This window comes from Urocitellus parryii, chromosome 1 (assembly GCF_045843805.1).
Source record: "Urocitellus parryii isolate mUroPar1 chromosome 1, mUroPar1.hap1, whole genome shotgun sequence".
Lineage (NCBI taxonomy): Eukaryota > Metazoa > Chordata > Mammalia > Rodentia > Sciuridae > Urocitellus > Urocitellus parryii.
In genome coordinates this window covers 172,590,562-172,611,904 of record NC_135531.1, presented here as the reverse complement: position 1 = coordinate 172,611,904, position 21,343 = coordinate 172,590,562, and the positions used below count along the sequence as shown (strand labels likewise).

General features: G+C 38.9%; 1 protein-coding gene across 1 annotated transcript in view; it reads left to right on the top strand.

Moving 5' to 3' along the window:
• Mgat5 (alpha-1,6-mannosylglycoprotein 6-beta-N-acetylglucosaminyltransferase) overlaps window positions 1–21,343 on the top strand; it is a 331,078-nt gene that overhangs the window by 206,976 nt on the left and 102,759 nt on the right. Inside the window, exons 7-11 of the mRNA XM_077798161.1 lie at window positions 2,439–2,510; window positions 4,111–4,272; window positions 9,259–9,428; window positions 14,443–14,577; window positions 20,448–20,581. Coding sequence (XP_077654287.1) covers window positions 2,439–2,510; window positions 4,111–4,272; window positions 9,259–9,428; window positions 14,443–14,577; window positions 20,448–20,581 — 673 coding nt within the window. The remainder of the gene's footprint in view (window positions 1–2,438; window positions 2,511–4,110; window positions 4,273–9,258; window positions 9,429–14,442; window positions 14,578–20,447; window positions 20,582–21,343) is intronic.

Here is a 21,343-nt window from a genome sequence, read left to right as displayed (position 1 = left end):
TAGTGATGCTCTTATTTAGGGAAATGTTGTTCATTGGAGGGCTGTTTGCTTCAGCACTTGGAGTTACTGCCAGTGTTGGCTTTCTTCCAATCCTGGTAATCAATCCTCTTGAGGTTTTAGAAAGAAAGAAAGATGCTGTTTTATTTTCCCCCTCTCCCTGTGGGGTAATTGGTTTACGTATAATTTAATTATTTCATTAACCAGTTATCCTATCACTGTGCACAAAAGCAGCCTTAAAAACTCACCCTCCATTCTGTGCTGGGATGTTAAGGATCGATTTTTCCACCATTCTAAGTGAGCACATGTGTAATGGTGACATTTCTCCCTAAAAGCTCTGTCGAACTGACTCTATTTTCTGTATTTGTAGGAATGCCCTTGGAGCCTTGCAAAGTAGTATGCAGTGATTTAGAGTAAGAAAAACTATGATAAATGTTCCTCTTCAAAGAGGAATTACAGTCTCCAGGGTTCCTTAGGAAAGACATATTTTAGATCACCTTGGAATGTATTTTCATCAGAGCAAATCTTGGAATATTCTCAGGACAGAGGAGGGAGTGTACTCTACTTTACCAATATGGGTCCCACTAATGTGTCTCCTTTTAGTTGATTTCCTTTATTCATAGTCTTGTTTTTATCTTTCTCCATCATGCTCTTTAAGGGGAAATCTTTTATCCTGGCAGATTGCTTTATAAACCTGGTTATTTATTCAGTTGTGAGGCTTATTTCAAATCTGACCCTGCTTGCTTGTTGTTTGTGTGTGGTTGAAGGTCTCACAGTCAGCTCTGCAATCTATCTGAAGCCTTCCTATTATAAATATGCTTTATAGGGATGTTTTATTGAGTCCATTTACAAAAATTTAATTGGAGCTAAATAATTCAGCCCAACCTGAGAATAAGAGGTACAGATGTGTGTAACGCTGCTGGGACCAGCTCGGCTTCATCTCTCGCAACCTCTTTTCTGCCATTTTTCCTCGTGTTTTTTTTTTTTTTTCCTCATTTGTGGAGTCCACAGATTGCCTTTCATAGTCATATTGCTGAAAGGTCCTAGTAATTAGATCATGAGCCTCCAAGGCAAGTTAGTATTTTCTTTCTTTTTTTCTTTTAATGAGTAAAAATAATTTCAGCTTTTCTGATGGGTAGTGTTTTTGAGTCTCTGAGGTCACTCACAAGTATAAAGTCTAATTTTACTCCATAAGAAAAAAAAAAGAGAACATTGCTCTTTGCCTTTCTAGGGGTTCCGCCCTCCCCTGAGCCTTGCTGCCCTCGGCTCACTGCTTTCAGATCATTTGCAGTGGCAGGTGGCTTTATGCAAATCAGGCCAATTATTTTTGGTCATAGTAAAAATCACCTTGCATTAGGAGTAACTTCTAGATTAGTGAAACTGACATGTTTCTTTGAAAACTCACCCAGACCTACGGGGCAAAGTGTCTCATTTGACTGCTCTGCTGACCCAGGAAGCTCCAGTCCCCACCCTCCCACCCCCACCACAGTCCTGCAGCTCAGTGTCCTCTCCAAGGACATTTCTCACTGTTAAATTTTGTAGGTCCACGTGTCATTAAAAAAAAAATTATTCCAATGTCATTATTTACTAGCAAATGGGTAATAATATTATCTTGAAATTTTATATCTGTTTTAGGCAGAGGCCAGACATCAACATTACTCAATCATTTCTCATCTTTCCTTTACTAGAAATGATGAATTTTTACAGAATTTTCTTTGGAAACCTTTAGTGAAGTGATCCTATAAGATCTGGCACTTTTTTTACTTTTTGTTTTCCTCCTCTCTACAACTCTAAACTCTTGAACATTGAGAAAAACAGTTCATGGACTCTTATTAAGATCACCAAGAATTCTCCCCCCACCCCTCTATTTTTCCTTCCTTCTCTTCCTTACCTAATTTCTCGAGACAGTGTGATGTGAACAGCCAGAAAATGAGAGAAAGCCCTCACCAATTTGCCTTAAACTATCAGTTGCTGAATTAGATAGTAAACTATCTAATTCTCCCATGAAGGAGTGAGTTCTGTGACTCAAATGCCATCCTATGTCCTTTGTGTACCTGCCACAGCAAACACCAGATCATTCCTGTCCATTTGCTTAAATGGTCACGGAGGTGTTTTTACATTCACATTTCCCAGCAGCATTGCTTGAGTCTTTCAACCTTCTCCTTATAAGACCCCACCATACAGAAATGTAAGGAATCAGTCCCAGTAGAGTACTAGGAAAGACCCATATAAACGGTCATCACACGCTCCTTCTGACCTTTGCTCATTATTCCTGCCTACGTGGTGCTATAGCTAGCTAAAATCCTGGGAGCTGGCTAATAATACCTCCCATTGCTACAGTTTTCACTGTGTGCCAGGAACTGTTCTGAGTGCTTTGTGCCTATGGTTATCCATTTGAAGATGAACCAGCATACTTACTGTGGAAGATTTATGTTTTTCAGGTTGAAAATTGGTGTCCTCATTTACCTTGGAGAGCAAAAAATCCCTACGAAGAAGCTGATCATAATTCATTGGTAAATGATTTTGGAAAACTCTTCCTAGACGAGTGCATTTAGGTCAGATGCTAATTGATAGATGTGGAGTCTTTTAGAAATGCCAGCTGTAATCTGAAATAGTGTTCAACAGACGAACTTCTGTCACTGTTCTGTGGGAGTCTGGGTGACCAAATAAGTCAACCAGTTAGCATAGATTTACTTATTAAGCAATTCTCCGAGGGTCCTTAAGTGATGGACTAGTGATTGGGATGAGATCAGGTGCCAGATGTGGAGGCCCTAGATGATCTAATGAGGCGGATGGTTGTAAATAATTACCATGTCTGTCACTGTGCTTTAATGCAGGCCGATGGACATTAATGAGGTGGAGGCAAGTCAGCCTGCAGGGGTTGAGGTGGATTGCATAGAGAAGATGACATCGAGCTAAATTTAAAATGTTGTGTTTCTATGAGGTCAGGGAGAAAATGATGTCTCTGATATGTGGAAGTGAGCACTCGTTATTATAGAATATGGCTGTGTGTCACAAGGCCAAAGAGTTTGTGTGAGCCGGGTTGAAGATGAGATTTGAAAGGTAGGAAGGGGATCACGGACAGTGGTACCCCCTTCAAAGCTCAGGCCTTTATTATTTAGGCCAGGGATCAGCAAACTTTTACTAATATGAGACCAGATAGTAAATATTTTTATATTTGCAAGCCATTTTAGCACAGAGTAGCCATTTGACAGTATATTAATCACAGGGTGTGGCTTTATGCCCGTGAAACTTTATGCACTAGAAACAGGCAGTGAAGAGCACTGGCCCTAGGGCCAGAGTTTGTTGACCCTTTCTGTGGACGGTGGGGGCCTTGGGATATTGTCAAGGAAGGAGATGAGTGTTTACAGTGAACTCTGGCAACTACTGAGAGATGGATTCAGCAAATTTGAGGTTTCCTGTGAAATAAATACTGGTATCATCATGTTTCTCTGTTGTTCCACGCATGAGTTGTATCCAATCATATTATGTAGAATAGGAAGGAAAATACTCTTCCTGGGTTTAAGATTTTCTAGTCTGATTTTCAAATTGTATTCAGCTGTGGTAGGGGATAAAAACTAATATCCTAGACTTTTAAATTCCCTAGAAAATAATAATTTTTTAACTGGGATGAACTAAAAGATGAGCATTTATTCGGCCATTTAACTGTGTGGACAGAAGGAGCCTCTCTGGCAGCCAACAGGATGTTGAGTAGCCTGGGCAGGGCTGACTTCAGTTTTTCCCACGAGTCTGCTGCCTTGTAACAGATCCAGGTGGCACAATAAATTTCAGCACAGAGGATTTCAAGGTACATCACATGTATTCATTGTAAAAAGTGCATTTTTAACATAGCCCAGGGCTTTGCAGCCACAGTGCCACTTTTCTAATTTTTTAATGATGTCCCTTATAACAGATCAGCAGTCAGGGGCCTTCGCTTCAATTTGCAGTGCTGGGGACCTACCACTAAAAAGCTGTGCAGCAAGACAAGACTCACTTTTGAAGCCCTGGATTTAATTGACTATCTCTTTCAAGTTTTCAAATGTCACATCACGAAAACCATTATGCCTTCTGACTTTTTATCTTCTATTCATTTTATTAAATTTCCATTTCTAGGCGGAAATTCGTACGGATTTTAATATTCTCTACAGCATGATGAAAAAGCATGAAGAATTCCGGTGGATGAGACTCAGGATCCGGCGAATGGCTGATGCGTGGATTCAAGCAATCAAGTCCCTGGCAGAAAAGCAGAATCTTGAAAAGAGAAAACGGAAGAAAGTGAGTTTCTTCTGAATTCACTTCAGTTAGATGCCAGTTTTCTTTTACAACTTGGTTTTGCTTGGAAACAAGACTAAGAGAAATGTCATGTCTCAAATGATCTTCCCTCAGGGTGGATCAGCTCTGCCTGTTTTACAGTCCTTTTGGGGGGGTTTCTTTCCCATAATACTCTCATTTAGCAAGGACTAGCACAAAATTCTTGGATGAAGGTAAGCAACATGTCTGCCTGCCAGATTTTCCTTTGAACCACCTATTGACTCTCTCAGGATAAGAGGAAACTTTCCCATTTCTTTATCTGAGTCCAACCTTTGAGAACTTAGTATTACATCGTCATGGCCACTTCTCATTTTTGTTGTCTGGGCAACTGGTGAGTTCCACTGCTATGCTGTTTGGTTTGGCACTTCTGCCTATGTTCCTGAGAGATAGAGCTATGTCCCTGAGATGCTTGGAAACCTAGAATGCCCCTGGGCTTAGAAGCTCTTGTGCCTTATTGGTTATAGATTAAGTAAGACGACTTGGGATTAACTGTCCTGAGTTCAGAACTGAGCAATGTGTGAATGGTCTGTTCCTACATCTAAAAAGAACTTCAAAATGAGTTTAGTATTCCTAACTTGACTAATTGGGTATCTTTGAAAAAGGAAATACAGATACACTTTGTAAGCCCCCAAGTCATGGTTTGATGGGGCCAGTTTTGTTTGAATCCATTAGGATGGCAACCTCAAGCATTCTGGCACCAGACAGGCTTGTATAGAAGAACATGTAGTCAGGTGCTGCAGGTGTGCTAGAAAAAGAAGTACAGAATGATTGTTTTGGTGTTTTGGTTTTTTAGTTTGTTTTATTCTTTTTAGATACACATGACAGTAGAGTCAATTTTGACATACAAATATCAAGTATATTTTATTCTAATTAGAATGCTAGTCTTGTGGATATACATAATGTAGAGATTCACTGTGGTATATACATGCAAATGTATGTACATAAACTTCCTATTTCAGATTCAATTCCACTATCTTTCTTATTTCCATCCCCCCTCCCTTTATTTCCCTTTGTCTAAACTATTGAACATCTACTTTTCCCCTCCCCTCTCTTGTTGTGTGTTAGTATCCACATATCAGAACATTCAACTTTTTTTCAGGGGGAATTGGCTTATTTCACTTAGCATGAGAGTCTCCAGATCCATTCATTTACTGGCAAATGTCATAAAGTCATTCTTCTTTATGGCTGAGTAATATTCCATATATATAAATGTACCATATTTTCTTCATCCATTCATCTGTTGAAGGGCTCAAGTTGGCTCCACAGTTTACCTGTCAGGAATTGAGCTGCAGTAAATAATGATATGGCTACATCACTGTAGTAGGCTGATTTTACAAACCTTTGGATATATATACTGAGAGGTGATAACTGAGTCAAATGGTGGGTTCATTCCTCGTTTTTTGAGGAATCTCTATACTGCTTTTTAGAGCGGCTGCAACAATTTTCAGTCCTAGCAGCAATATCCAAGTGTATCCTTTTCCCCACAAAAAGCTTACCACCAAAAAAACCCAAATAACCCAATCGATAAATGGGCAAAGGAACTGAACTGACACTTTTCAAAAGAAATAAAAATGGTCAATAAATACATGAAAAAATGTTCAACATCTCTAGCAATTAGAAAAATGCAAATTAAAACCACACTGATTGTCAGAATGACAATTTATCAAGAATATAGGTATCAATAAACATTGGCAAGAATGTGGGGAAAAGGGTACACTCATACATTGCTGCTTATGTAGTCCTACGGAGAAATCTCCAGGACATACTGTTGTTGGGTAAAGAAAAAAAGAGGAGAATGACATGCATTATTTTTTTAAAAGAGAGGGAGTTTTTCAAATATACATGTAGATCTATACATACACACATGTGCAATACATAACATATACATGTTTATTGTTCATAGTTTTACAAATTGGAAAATAAACTATAATACTAAAACTATAATAGGTAGATGAGGCAGTGATTGCATAATAATGTGAATCTTCTTAATGCTGCTCAACGGTGTATACTAAACGGTGAATTTGATGTCCTGCATATTTTACCACAATGAGGGAAAAGTGGCTGAAAGGGGGACTTCTGACAGCAACAGGAATAGAAAGTAGACTTCTCTGAGAATATATCTTACTTTGTAGTTTTGACACTGGAACCATTTAAATGTGAAAATATAATTACGAAAGAAACCATACCTAACAAATCATAAAGAAAATAATCAACTGACGCTATATCCATTCAGTTTTGATACAAGCACACAGAGGGAAAGATGATTCTTGATGCCTTTAGAACACAATAACTTGAACATATTTAATGGAATATCCCAGAGGCCAAAAAGAACCGCAAAAATATTTTTAAACAATTTTTGCAAATCATATGGTGTTTGGAAGTATTGATATTCTCATTCTGAATTCATTGTGAATGTTAGAATACTGCAGATGACTATGTTGGTATCTTTGACAGGTGGGCTTTCATTGTGGGAGATAGGAAATAATGTGTAAGATGAATAATGTTATGTAAAAATATTACAATCCTGTGTTTGATTTGGAAATATCAATAAGAACTCATGATTTGTTTTATCTTAGTGGAAAAATACATTTCCTAGTTAGAGCCGCTGAAAAGTCCTCCAAATGGTGATTAACTAGAGTCTCTTAAGCCCTAGACTTTGATCTCTAAATGCTATTTTCACTAGGTGGTATAAGAGGTTCTTGGAAAAATTACTTATTAAGTTATGAGACAGAAATTGAGCTTAGAACATTTTATCATATTCAAGAGCAGAGAAGCTACCTTGAATAGCCTCTCACTGGCCAACATGGGACAGTTTGGTAGTAGGATAATAACCAGAATTTTTTGAAACAAATTAAATATTGTCGGAGACCAGCTCCAACAGGGGGTCTCAGGAGACGAACGGATGGTGAGGAGTCGGCGAAAGAGGGGGTGGAGAAACAACACAGACACCAAAGTGAAGGTGTTGATCCCAATCTTTACTTGTGAAGTTGATCATATATACTTTTCATTTTGGCAGGCTTACAGTACTTTGTGGTTACAAAACAGTAATCATTATTCAAAGAAACAAAATATTACGTAGTTACAATTAGAATAGAAGAATGTATTTTGGCTTATGCATAAGCAAGCATTTGTACTTTCAGTTCGCGTTTTGTTTTGAGCTGCTTCTGCTTAGTTAACTTTTAATAATAGTTACAAATGTCCCAAACTATTGGCCTATACCTTGACTATTGTTTCTTGACTTACTGACTGGAACCGGTGCCATGGTTACGGCAAGTGGTTGATTTGTTATTACTTTTAATCAAACAAAAGTAAGAGCACAAACCATTGTGCACAGGAACAAGAACAAGTTGCCCAGTCCTAAGCACTAATCTATCTTCTCTAGATTTTAATTTAATTTCTCAAAAACTTCCTTGACAGGAATACAGGGAGTTTTTCATTAGACATTAACAATTTACACTCCACAGCTGTATCATTGCATTTAGAGCAAACAGATCTATGCTTTAGAAGTAGTTACATTAATTGGGAAAGTCATGATTTTTCCTTCATACTTAATGGTCATATGAGAAATCACAACTATACTTATTAAAGGAATACAAAAACAAATCAGCCCATTCCCAGAAACATACTGCGCTCCTCCAGAGGATGGACGCCTTGCGCCATCCACCTCAGTAGGGCCTTGCCATTGCCTGAGTCAGGGGAGGGGCGCAGCAAAATATGCTTACATCCATGATTTTATAATATTTTGAAACTGAAACCCCATGGATCAGTATTAAGAGTTGGCTAAATTTAACAGACTTGTTATTCTAAAAACAGATAAATAAAGGGCAAAAATCAAGTATTTATGAGGCTCTAAGCAAGCTGTACTTCACGGTGACCAATAGGAAGTAGTTGCTCTTTATAGAAATATTCTAGCTAATGAAGAAATTACATAGTATCACTATTTTGCAGCCCAAATTGATTAATGGTCTAGTTAGTAATTATCCATAGGTACTGAAATCCCAAAACAGACTGAGAGGTAGTTCCCACCAATGAAAGTACACAGTGACACATGTGAACTAGTATTGCCGATAATAATAAATTGAACCTGAATTTTATCAGAACTGATGATCTAACTACTCATTTACCATAAATACAAGGAACAGAATAATTCGTTTTACAATACCTTGGGATTGTAATGAGTAAAATCCAGAATGTAAGAGACTATTGGAAATACAACACAGAGTCTTTGGTAAGTAAATGTTAACACTCCTCTCTGTCAATCAAAAAAAAAAAAAATTACTAGGGAATTATAGGGAGGCAAGGAGTCAACTATAGCATGTGCACTTTGGGTTCTGAATCACACAACCACACTTAACAAAGGTTCAGCTGAGAAAGTATAAATATTAACTGGATGTTGGATGATATTAAGGAATTATTAGCTCGTTTGGGAACACAGGGATGTTTTAACTGTGTGTGTGTGTGTGTGTTTTTAAATGGTTTGTTTCATTTAGAGATACATACTGAAATATTTACAGACAGAATTTGCTTCAAGATAATTTGGAAGGATTAGAAGAAAAGGGGTGTAGACTAAGATTTGTCATGAATTGATAATGTTGAAGCTCCGTGGTGAGCGTATTGGGTTGACAGTGTCGTCATGCCTGCTTTTCTGGATGTTCAATTTTCCTCAGTAAAAGGTTAAAAGTATCCCAGATATGGGGAGAAGGCCCAGTATTGTTAAAAGATACTCTCTTGCCCTGGGTACCTTTCCTTGAATTCTGATTTTAATGATTTAATTTTTCTAAAACAATGAAAAATTATTTCCCTCCTTTCTTTGTACCTTCTAGAAAAATGGCCCACTCCACACTGGGATCTCATGGGACGTGTCTTTGGAACTGGTTGGTGGCTTTGTGGTGGTTTCTGTGAACTTTGTTCTTGGTTCAGTGCCAATCAGTATGTGCCTCTGTTTTTCAGGTCCTCGTTCACCTGGGACTCCTGACCAAGGAATCTGGATTTAAGATCGCGGAGACGGCATTCAGTGGTGGCCCTCTTGGTGAATTAGTTCAGTGGAGTGATTTAATTACATCTCTGTACTTACTGGGCCATGACATTCGGATTTCAGCCTCACTGGCTGAGCTCAAGGAGTAAGGAGATTACTTTTCAATTTTAAAATCAGAATACAAAAAAGAAATTGTAAACTTGTAAAGCCCTCTATTAGTGTGTAATTTCTTGTGGAGGAAAATGAAAGTGATAATTCACTAAACAGGAGATAAGAAGATTATTTTCAGGAGCTAAATACATACACTGTGAGAAGGATAATATGTTTTCATTGTAGCTGTAGGCTCCTGAGGCTTCATAAATGAATGCTGGAAAATTCAAACTAAGGAGCTTATTCTTTGCTATTACAGGTGGTTCCAACATCTGCAGCAGAAAACATTATTGACTTTCCTAATTCCTGGTCTCTTGCTGAAATTCATACCATTCCCTACTCGGTGTCAAGCTTTCTAAATCTTAAAACAGGGCAGGTTCCTGTTTATAATGTAATTTGGATGAAATGAATTTCCTGAAAGTCTCAAACCAATTCTTTTTCAATTAGCCAACTTTCAACTCTGTCTGTTCACTCTTCCTGAGTCTTTGTTTTCAATGAAATTTGCATCTAGCTCCAGTCCTCTCTCAACCCCTTCTAGATTGACACAGCTGGCCTTTCAGGGACATTCAGACTCCCTCATTCCTGGGTAACTGCCTCTAGAGACTTTCCTGCCCCGCAGCCAAGCTTCATGTTGCTATGTCAAGTAGTTCTAGAAGAAACACCTTCAGTGAACATTCTAGAGATTGGGAGGGTGTTAAAATAAAGAATGTTTTACCCTGTTCTCCCTCTATTGCACAGGACATTGATACCAAGGAGGTCACTCATATTAGGTTCAAGGTCCACACCTGGTTGGTGGCATATATTGAGATAAAAGCAACAATGTCAGTAACATCGTATCAGCTATCATTTGTTAGTTATTTCCAGATGCCTGGTACCGTGAGAAAAGTTTAATTACAACATTCGCATCAACAGTTACGACAGCCATAATGTTGACGATGATTATTAATAGCCAACCTCTGTGGACCACTTACTGTGCGCCAGGGACTAATCACACTATGGGTTTTAGTCCTTCACACCAGAAAGTAGGTGTTGTTGCTGTCTGCATAAAATGAGGAAACGGAGGTTCAAATCAAAAATGAGTTCTTAGGTGCCAGAGACAACATATGGCAGAACTGGGCTTTGGTGCTGTGTCCGACTTTAAAGCCAGTGATCTTGCCCACAGTTCTCCTCTCAGAGCTGTGTAAACCTGAGGCCTCTGTACCCTTCATCATCACTCCTGTTTCTTCGGCGGGCTGCCGCCTGTTGCCTTCTTCCTGCTTGCTCTAAAACACATTGGGTACACAACCTATAAAGTGGATGTGTTCCTGCACTTCAAAGCCTTCTGTGGGCTGTTTTTTTTTTTTTTTTTTTTTGGTACTGGGCCTACAGAGATGACCAGTGTGTGGTTAAGCAGCTGCCAGTCTTTTGATAATTACAACTAATACATCAAATAATAATTACACTAATTACCATTCTATTAGTGCTAATTGAAGTGTTGATGCTAGAAGGTAAGCACAGGGCATTCAGAAAACTGTGGCTGTTATAAATCAGTGTCCTTAGCATTTGGTCCCTGGCATACAGTGGGTGCTGATGCAGCTATGGAAGGAACGAGTGAAGGAGCGAGTAAGTGAGTGAATGGGTGGTTGGACAAATGGAGTCCTGTGGAAGTACCAGAGGTAAGAGCTGCCCAGGGAGCTCAGGAAAGGCATATGAAGAGTTTCTCGGGCAGAGACTTCCTTGATGGTCAAGGTACAGATCTTTATGCACATTGGGGTCAAGGTTAGATGGGTCTTATTTAAGGAGATAATTGTGAAGCCTGCTTAGAACAGTAGTGCCCAAGTCTGCTTGCATATTAGAATCACCTGGCGATCTTTAGTTTTATAATTTTAAGTTTTGAGGATGCTTTATTCAGCATTTTTGCCACTGTGATCAAAAGACCTGATAAGAAAAAATTTTGAGGAGGAAATGTTTATTTGGGGGTCACAGTTGACTCCATTGCTTTGGGTCAGAGGTGAGGCAGAAGATCATGGCGGAAGGGTGTGGCATAGGAGAGCATCCCAGGACCTCACACCAGGAAGCAGAGAGAGCTGCCCTCACCACAAAATATAAACCCTAAGTGCACAGCCATTGACCCACCTCCTCCAGCCACACCCTACCTGCCTACAGCTACCAGCCAGTTAATCCATATCAGAAGATGAATGCATTAATGAGGTTCAAGCTCTCATCACCCAATCATTTCACCTCTAAGCTTTTCTTGCATTGTCTCACACATGAGATCTGGGGGGGCACCTCACATCTAAACCACAACAGGGATCTCTTTAAAATCCCCCAGACACTGACCATTCCCAGGCTAATTTAATCACAACTCATGGGAGTAGGACACAGCCAGGTAATTGCATTGTACAGTTTCAAAGAAGTGATCATAGTGGGGATGGGGGTGGCCCACCATGACTCTGCAGGCCTAGTCCTCTGCCTGGTTTTGTAGCATTTCAGGGGAGCCCAAACACAACCACTGTTAAGTATTATTTGGCTGCTTTCATATTACAGTGAATAATTTTTTATTGGTTCTTCTTATTTATACATGACAATAGAATTGATTTTAATCTAATTCTACAAGCATGGAATAAATCTTATTCTAATTAGGACTCCATCCTTGAGGATGTACACAATGGTGGGATTCACTGTGGTGTATTCATATATGTACACAGGAAAGTTATTTCAGATTTGTTTCACTTTCCTTTTCTTATCCACCTCTTTTCCCTTCATTTCCCTTTGTCTAATCCACTGAACTTCTATTTTTCCCCCTCTCCCTCCTTATTGTGGGTTAGCTTCCACATATACGTGAAAACATTCAAACTTTGGCTTAGCTTATTTCACTTAACATGAAGTCTCCATATTCATCCATTTAGTGGCAAATGTCATAAAGTCATTATTTTTAATGGCTGAGTGATATTCCATTTTGTATGTATACCACATTTTCTTTATCCATTCATCTGTAGAAGAGATCTACATTGGTTCCATGAGCTATTGTGAATTGAGCTGCTGTGAACGTTGATGTGGCTGTGTTACTGTAGTATGCTGATTTTAAATCCTTTGGATATATACCGAGGAGTGAGATATCTGGTTCAAATGGTGGTTCCATCCTAGTTTTTTGAGGAATCTCCATATTGCTTTCCAGAGTGGTTGCACCAGTTTGCAGTCCCACCAACATATAGGAGTGTATCCCCCCATCCTCACCAACATTTATTGTTACATGTTTTCTTGAGAATTGCCATTCTGAATGGAATAATATGAAATCTCAATGTATTTTTTTTGGGGGGGTCGGTTGGGATCCAGGATTGAATTCAGAGGCACTCAACTAGTAAGCCATATCTCCAGTCTTTTTATTTTATTTTATTTTATTTTATTTAGAGACAGGTTCTCACTGAGTTGCTTAGTGCCTCGATGTTGCAGAGACTGGTTTTGAACCCAAGATCTTCCTGCCTCAGCCTTCGAGCTGCTGAGATTACAGGTGTGCACCACACCCGGTTCCATGTAGTTTTAATTTGCATTTCCCTAATTGCTAGAGATATTCAATGTTTTTTTTTATATATATTTGTTGACCAATCCTGTTTTCTGTGAAGTGTCTGTTCAGTTCCTTTGCCCATTTATTGATTGGGTTATTTGTGAACTTTGATGTTAAGTTTTTTTTGAGTTCTTTATGTGTTCTGAGATTAATGGTCTGAGATACAGGTGGCAAAATTTTCTCCCATTCTGTAGGCTCTCTGTTCATGTTCTTGATCATTTCCTTTGCTATGAAGAAGATTTTTAGTTTGATAAGATCCCATTTATTGATTTTTCATTGTACTTCTTGTGCTTTGGGAGTCTTGTTAAAGAAGTCGGTTCCGGAGCCAATATGGAGTGTTGGGCCTTCATTTTCTTCTAGAATGTGCAGGGTTTCTGGACTCATTTTTAGGTCTTTGATCCACTTTGAGTTGAATTTTGTGCAGGGTGAGAGAGAGGAGTATATGGATTTCCCAGTTTTCCCAGCACCTTTTGTTAAAGAGACTATCTTTTCTCCATTGTATGTTGTGGGTGCCTTTGTCTGGTATGAGATAACTGTATTCTTGTGGTTTTGTCTCCTAGAGTGAATAATTGAATAATTATGGCAAAGAATGAGTGTCCTGCAAAGATGAAAGTATTTATTATGTGGCCCTTTACTAAAAATGCTTTCCAACTCTTAGGATGCAAAACTGATTATACAAACCTTGGCTTTATCAGAAATCCACAGAAAAGGGAGCAGGGAGCCTAGAGAGGCAGGGAGCTGAAGAGCAGAGGCCTAGGTGTGTCTCGTCCTTTGAAGCAGGATTTTCACAAAGTGGTGAAGGATTCCTGTAAGCAGGATTAAAACAGCAGTGACAAGTGTTTTCTGAATAAATGGCATATTCATTCCTGCACAGGAAGTTGATTTTCCAGTCGGGTACTTAGTCATTCCCTGGTGCAGGTGTGGCTTTGTATGGCAGGGTGGAAGGGCGGGCAGGTGAGGGAAAAAAAACTTAATGAAAAAGTATGAGCCATGATGTGGGTTCTGCAGTGCATTCTGGTTAGGAGAAAATAATAGACAACAGAATGAAACGGTATAGCAAATAACTAGTACCGTAGCAGCCAAACCCTGAAAGTGTTTAGAAAAAGGGAGGGCAGAGAAGTACTAATAGCTTCTTTCAGTTCTTTTTTTTCTGGTAAGTGAGGAAAGGAAGATTCAGAGTGGTTAAGTAATTTGTTTAAGTTCTCATAGCTGCTGTACACAGGAGATGTAGTCAGACCCATGTCTTTCTTGATTTCAAAGGCTGTGTTTATACACCACCATTTGCTTTTGTTAAGAGGCAGAATTGGAGCTCTGGGTTGGCCTTGAGAGGTGGGAAGTATTGAAATAGGCCACTGGTTTGGAAGAGCCATGCCATCATTTCTACTAAGGACTTTTGGGTTTGTTATTTGCCAAGTTTAATATCTCAAAATAAATAGTTTCTTCTCTCTCTTCTGTCCTTTTCCAGAATTATGAAGAAGGTAGTGGGGAACCGATCCGGCTGCCCTACTGTAGGAGACAGAATCGTCGAGCTCATTTATATTGATATTGTAGGACTCGCTCAGTTCAAGAAAACCCTAGGACCATCCTGGGTTCATTACCAGTAAGTGCTACATACTGTTCTTACTTAAGTTTTTAGTGCTCTTTTTTTACCCCTAACAAGGATTTCATGGTTTCGGTAGAAAAAGATGATTAAATATTATCTTTTGAACTGCATGGAATGTGTTTCTCATTCCTAATTGAAATTCAGACTGTGAATTTCAGAAGTGACTTTCTCCCTCCTAGGGCTATTAATTATTTTCATTGATGTCCTGAAAAGAGAAAACAAGTGTCCATCCTCCTTTGTACCCTCCCTGATACCTAGAATTCCTTCTCAGCGTGACTACACCAGTCTCATCTGTTTTACTCAAATAGCGATTTTGATCAAATATGAATAATGCCATTTCCTGTGGTCCTTAAGTTTGAGATAAAAACTCATTTTTTTGCTTTTCCCTCATTAGTATTCTTGTCATTCTCAGGAGGAAAACTAGGATGCTGAGGTCTTGAACTTTTTAACATATGCCTGTGCTTAGAGTGACCAAGGTACATGGTTGCTCCGTGAAAGTGTGTATTATTTAATAGACTATCTTAAGTGTTTCCCTGGTCATAGGTTTAGGACCATGATTTAGTATTCAAAATGATTTTATCTGGTCTACAAACATGACACTAAATAACATAAAATTGTAATATGGGATTTATTGTTTTTTTCTCAGTCTAAGAGGTGCAGTTTGATGCTATTATCTCTGACTCTTCTTTTAGCACTTGCATGTATTTTTAACAAAGTAAGAGTAGCTCTGCACACCAGCCTTAAGCAGATAAAAGTAACTATTTTGAATTTAGTCCTTTTTTTTTTTTTTTTCCAGTGCTAGCGATGAAACCCAGGGCTTTCTGCATGTTAGGCAAGTGTTCTAGCACTGAGCTATATCCCCAGCCCCAAGTAATGCTTTTTTAAAAAAGTGATTTTGCTATCTTCTATTGCCATTGATACTAGTTTTTGCTTATGATCTGTAAAAAGTTTTCTTTACAATGTGACTAAATTTAAATAAAGATCACATTTAGTAGCATGAATGGTAGTTGATTCTACCATCAAGAAGGGTATATAAATGCTGTACCAATGGCAGTAAATGCTGACATGTAGTTTGAACTAGTTTCCTAAGAAAATACTCTGAAAATTTTTCATTTAGTACCAGATGGAAATCTCTCTGTGTGTTTCTTATCTGTTGCTATTGGGTAGAGAGATGTTTTGAAGTGTGCTTCCAATTAAATAAGTAAATGAATTTGAACTGAACTCAGTCTCTTTCAGTGTAGTTAATGTTATTAACTTGAATCTCTAAGGTGACATCAGGTTGGAAGTCCTGTAGAAGTCAGACATAAACTCAACTGAAAATGCTAAGAAATATCTCAAAAACCATGGAGGGGAGAAATACCCGTAGTCCATAAAATATTCTTGCAATTTATATTTTTTTCAGCAGCCATGATTTTCTCATTGGGCAGTGAAATATTCACAGGAAAGGAATTGAGGGAATATAGACTGTTCTTTTCCTTTCCTATGGATATAGTTTCATAAGTTAAAAAAAAATTAAAAACTTGGTTTGGACCAGGATAGCATTTTGCCTTTTGCATCATGTTTTTTCCTGTCATGAAGTCATCATGAATCACAGGCTATCACATTTATTCTCAGTTATGTGGAAATAACCATCTTTCTTCTCAGTTAAGAAGCCACAAAGTAAGCACTTTTTTTTTTCTTTTTTTTTTTTTAAAGCTACAGCCTTGAGGAAAGACAGGGAGGGCTGTTGTGTTCTAGCATTTGGGGAATGGCAGACATCTGAAAAAATGGATAACAAAAACTCGGCAGTTGGGACCTCTCTGGATTCCCCTCCTTTGCCATTAAGAAGGGCTATTTGCGTGGAAAAGTATTCTCAGTGGTGGTGTTTAGGTCAATTAAGAAGGGTGATGCTGTTATTAAAATGGTGGTCATTGCTTGGTGTGGGGTTCTTGTTGGATGAACAGGCACCATCGGAGGGGTAATGGAAAAGTGAAATGCTCATCTGCCTTTCTTTAATAACTAGTTTGCCTGAGCAATAGCAACCAGCTGGGGGTCTGTTATTGTTTTAACCCTGCAGGCTTCCTGGCGCAATAGAGCAAGGGAAACATCAAAATGCCAAGCAGGTCTTCTAGGAAGTTTCTTGCCCGTTTCTTTCCCCTTTTCAAATTAGAAGTTGTCAGGGCTGTCAGTATGCATTTTGGTTGATGGAAGAAGGTATGAACTGCATTACATGTAATGTTATCAACTGATCTTCCAAACGGGAATAAGCCCTTTAAGCCTGGTGATCCTGGGAAAATACTTGTAAATTCTATCCAATTAACGTGAGCACCTAAGACATTCAATCGAACATTTATTAACCCATTAAGTCCCAAGTCATCAGTACTTATATCTCAATGAAATTGACATGGGTACATCAAAATAGGCTTGAAATCATAGTCTATAGCTTATTATATAATTTATGAATGCTAATGATATCATTAATAATGAATATTATCACTAATATCTATTATCACTCTATTTTCCCAAGACTAGAGCTCTAAAACATAAATATTTAATTCGTTATTACCATAAGTGGTATATTTTGCTCAGTTTAAGTTTTTCAGGTGTTCCATAAGTGGAACAATGGGACATTATAGTTTAAATGCCTGAATGTGACACCCCTTTTGCCTCAAAGAGGCTTTGTCTAAGAATCAAGGACATACAAGAAAAGTATGATGCAAATATTCTAAAATATGACATGTTTACATCAAACTCCAAACGACAGGGTGGGTCCATGCACACTGGTCATGAGCATCCATCTTGAAGTAGTGGTGCTGAGAGTAAAGGGTGTTCCAGGATTCATTTGGCATCGCTGCAGAGGCCCCTGTTAGAGGAAGGCTAGCTGCTTCAGGCATCCAGGCAAATATCTTTTCAAGTCATTAATCTGTTCCTGATGCTCCACACACAAAAAAAGGCATTAGAGAGATGACATAAATATTAACAACACAATTCCAAAACAGAGGTAGAGAGTGATTGAAGAAGGGAAACTAGGATGTTAAATCCCCCATATCATAGGGAAAGGTTAATCTGGTTTAGAAAACAAACGCGTAAGGTAGAAAATGCACAGTACCTAAGCCGAAGTCTCCAGTGAAAGGAGGCAGAATTGTAGGTTTCCAGGAGACATCGGATCATCGCTGCCTTCGGTTGCCTTGAACTCGGCATCCCATCCCTTACATCTCGGCTCTGTACCCAGTGCAGGCTTTCAGGAGTTAGGCCCCCACTAGGCAACATTGCTCATCACTCTCTGTTTTAATTGTCCAAATATAAAAATGACAGGGATGAAATGCCAAATTAAAAATAAGGTGACCAGCCCATGCTAGAGAGGAGTGTAGATGGTGATTGGAAGCAAGTGGAAGAAGCTCCTTATCCTCATGCGTCCTGCTACTGCCGTTCCTCTGAGAGTGACCCTTCCAGAGCCACCCCATCACCCCTGCCATGTTCTGAACACTGCCATATTTTTCAGGAGAAAATACACTGATTCAACAAGTTCCTCCTTTTTAAAAGGAAAATATATATATAAATAAGAAATGGAGATGTCTTAAGAAAAAGAATGTTCTAATATTGACAAATCCGGGAAAAGAAGAATCAAGGAACCCCTTGGGTCTCTTCTTTTTCCTGGACTGTGGGCTTCTATTTCTGTCTATCCACTGTCTGCCAGGCTGAAAATAAGTCCTTGATGGTGTTGTGAATATTGCCACTGTGATAAAGCGTCTTCCATGAAAGCCACACAAGAATCTCAAACAAGAGCCAGGCTTGGTGGGGTATACATGAAATCCCCAGCAATTTGGGAGACTGGGGCAAGAGGATTGCAAGTTGGAGGCCAGCCTCAACAATTTAGGGAGACTCTTGTCAAAAAAAAGTTTTTCTTTTAAAAGGACTAGGAATGTTCAGTGGTAAAATACCCATGGGTTTAATTCCTAAATCCCTGGTGCGCACGCGCGCGCGCACACACACACACACACACACACACAAAAAAAAAAAAAAAAATTTAAAAAATTTTTTTTCTGTGGTCCACTTGTATTTGACTGTGTGGTTACAGCTTTTCCCTTTCTTTTCTTATTTTCCTTGTCTAGGCAAATAATGGAAGGAAATCACATAAAAATTGCAATTTATGAACATGTTTCCTGGAAAACTCAATCTGGTGTTTGAGTTGATTTTTTTTCAGAATTTTATATTGAAGTAAAAATTAAAACTTGAAATAATGGCTTCCTAATAGTAGGAAACAGAAGAAAGAAACTAAATGCAATTCTTAAAAGTCATTGCTGTCATCTGATTTTAAAATGTGGGCTTTAGTGCTGGGGCTGTAGCTCAGTGGTAGAGCACTTGCCTCGCATGTGTGAGGCACAGGGTTCGATTCCTTAATTTCCTTCTTCAATTGGTCATTCTTTGTGCCCTTCAATGCTGTGGTTAGAAAACTTCTGTAAAGGGCCAGCTAATAAATGTAATGGGTTTTGTGACCCATGTGTATATTCTCTGTTTCAGCTTCTCAGCTTTGTTGTTATATAGAGTGAGGATCGTCACACATAACACAGGAACCATGGGATGTGACTGTGTTCAAATAAAACTTTATTTTTGTAATATGGAAGTATGATTTTCATGTGTCACAAAGTTATTCTCTTTTTTAAAAAAAATCGTATAAGAATGTAAAGGCCATTCCTAGTTCCTGGCCCCCAAAATAGTGGTAGGCTAGATTTGGCCCAGTTTTAGGCCTTGGAAAAACAGCCAAATGAAACATCTTCAGTTGTATTTCTTCAGGCTGCAGGACAAAGCAGTAAAGTTCTATTGTTAATAAATACATAAAACCCAGCACTCCCTATGAAATGAGATTCTAAGCATAGTCCATTTTTTAAGTGTGCAGGAGACATCTGGTCTCTTTATCTCTTTCATCGGCTGTTCAACATTTACGTCAACTAACCAGTCTGTTTTGTGTTAAGTGTGAGTTATGTATAATGAAAAGAAACTGGTTCGTCACCATTCTGGAGGCTGGAAACTCCAAGATGGATAGGTCACATCTCGCTGTGTCCCATGTGGAGGGCACCATGTGATAGGAGAAGGAGCCTGCAAGCTCTGATCTCTATTGCTTTTCTCATAAAGTCACTAATGCCAGCATGTCCCCCTCCATGATCCCCTCTACCCTAATTGCCTCCCAAGGCTCCTCCTCTAATTACCATAAGCATATGAATTTGAAAATTAAGTTTCTGAAACAGGAACTTTCAGGGAATACCTCAAACTACAACATAAGCTTTACCCCAAGTCAAATAGCCTAGGTAATGTAAGTGTTGAACAAGGGCTGAAAGAGGTGATGCATACCCTGTGCTTTAAGCTGAATAAGACCTGCAGAGATGGTAGTTCTTTGTTTTTTCAATATCTGCTGACTAGGCACCTACTATATCCTTAACTCTGGTTGGGTGCACCCAGCAGAGAATATGGCGGTCCCCGGATCCAGCTTTCATGGAACTTTTCATTTAACTGCTGTTGGAGCCACCTCTGTGATTAGTCATCCAGTCTGCAGCAAATGCTATCTGCTGTGTGATGACTTAGGCTCTCAAGTCCTGCATGGAGATGTTTGTATGCTAGCTGTTTTAAAACTTCTCAGGCTGGAAATAGAGCTCCAGGTAGAATATTTGCCTAGACTACACAAGACCCTGGGTTTGATTCTCAGGACCCCCTCAAAAAAAAAAAAATAGCCTCTCAATTCTTGTATAATAGCATTTTTAATATACATTATTTGTCCATTTTGGGTAGTCTTTGAAGAAAGGATTAGAGCTTTTCCCTTTTGAAGTTCAAGGTGAAAGACTTATAGTTTGGGGTCAAGGTGGTTGGCTTAAAGATACCTCTTCTTCTTTCAGGTGTATGCTCCGAGTCCTTGATTCCTTTGGAACTGAACCAGAGTTTAATCATGCGAATTATGCCCAGTCTAAAGGCCATAAGACTCCCTGGGGAAAATGGAATCTGAACCCTCAACAGTTTTATACCATGTTCCGTGAGTATTTGTGTTTTTTCCTCTGCTTTCCAGAATGCCACCAAAGGTAGAGGGGTAAATTAATTAAAATAAGCATCTATTTGCTAATTTTTACTCGGGACTCTTTGCTGTAGAAATGTGAGGCTTTTGCATTGGGAATCATTGATTTTTATTTTTCTGTAATTGAAAACCTATGTGAGAATTTTGTGAAAAGCCTCAAAAATGTTCTGGTGGAAAAATATTCAATACAAATGATCTTGAGAAACCAAGTGGGGGAGGACTTTGGTGGCCTCCAGCTTGGCAGGCATTAAGCATGCTGGTGAGGGTCTGTTTCATCATTCATGAGAAATGAGGTCAATCCATTTTACAGGTAATTCCATTTTAGCTATTTAAGCATCAAACTTATTAAAGAGGAAATAATCTAGCCTTTTCTAATTGGAACTATTTTAAACTGTTTCGTGCTTTATTGACTTGTTAAATTGCCAACCCAGAATAAAATGCCTTCTCTTGGTGACTTGGTGTTGTCATTGTCAACAACAGTGAATATTGTGTGTAGTGATGCAGTGAGGGCAGAGTGCAGGAGACACTGGCCCCACGGCAAGACTCTTGGGAGTTTTCTGTTTCTCTGGTCTACTTGCCCCATAGTCTCCATTTCTTACCTGCCTCTAGCCTCGGGTCTTCATTAGCTGAGGGCTGTAAAGCCAAGTATCAAACCTAATAGCTTTTGGGCTCAAAATAAATTTCTTATTTAAGTCAGCACACCATAGTGACAAGGTGACAAGT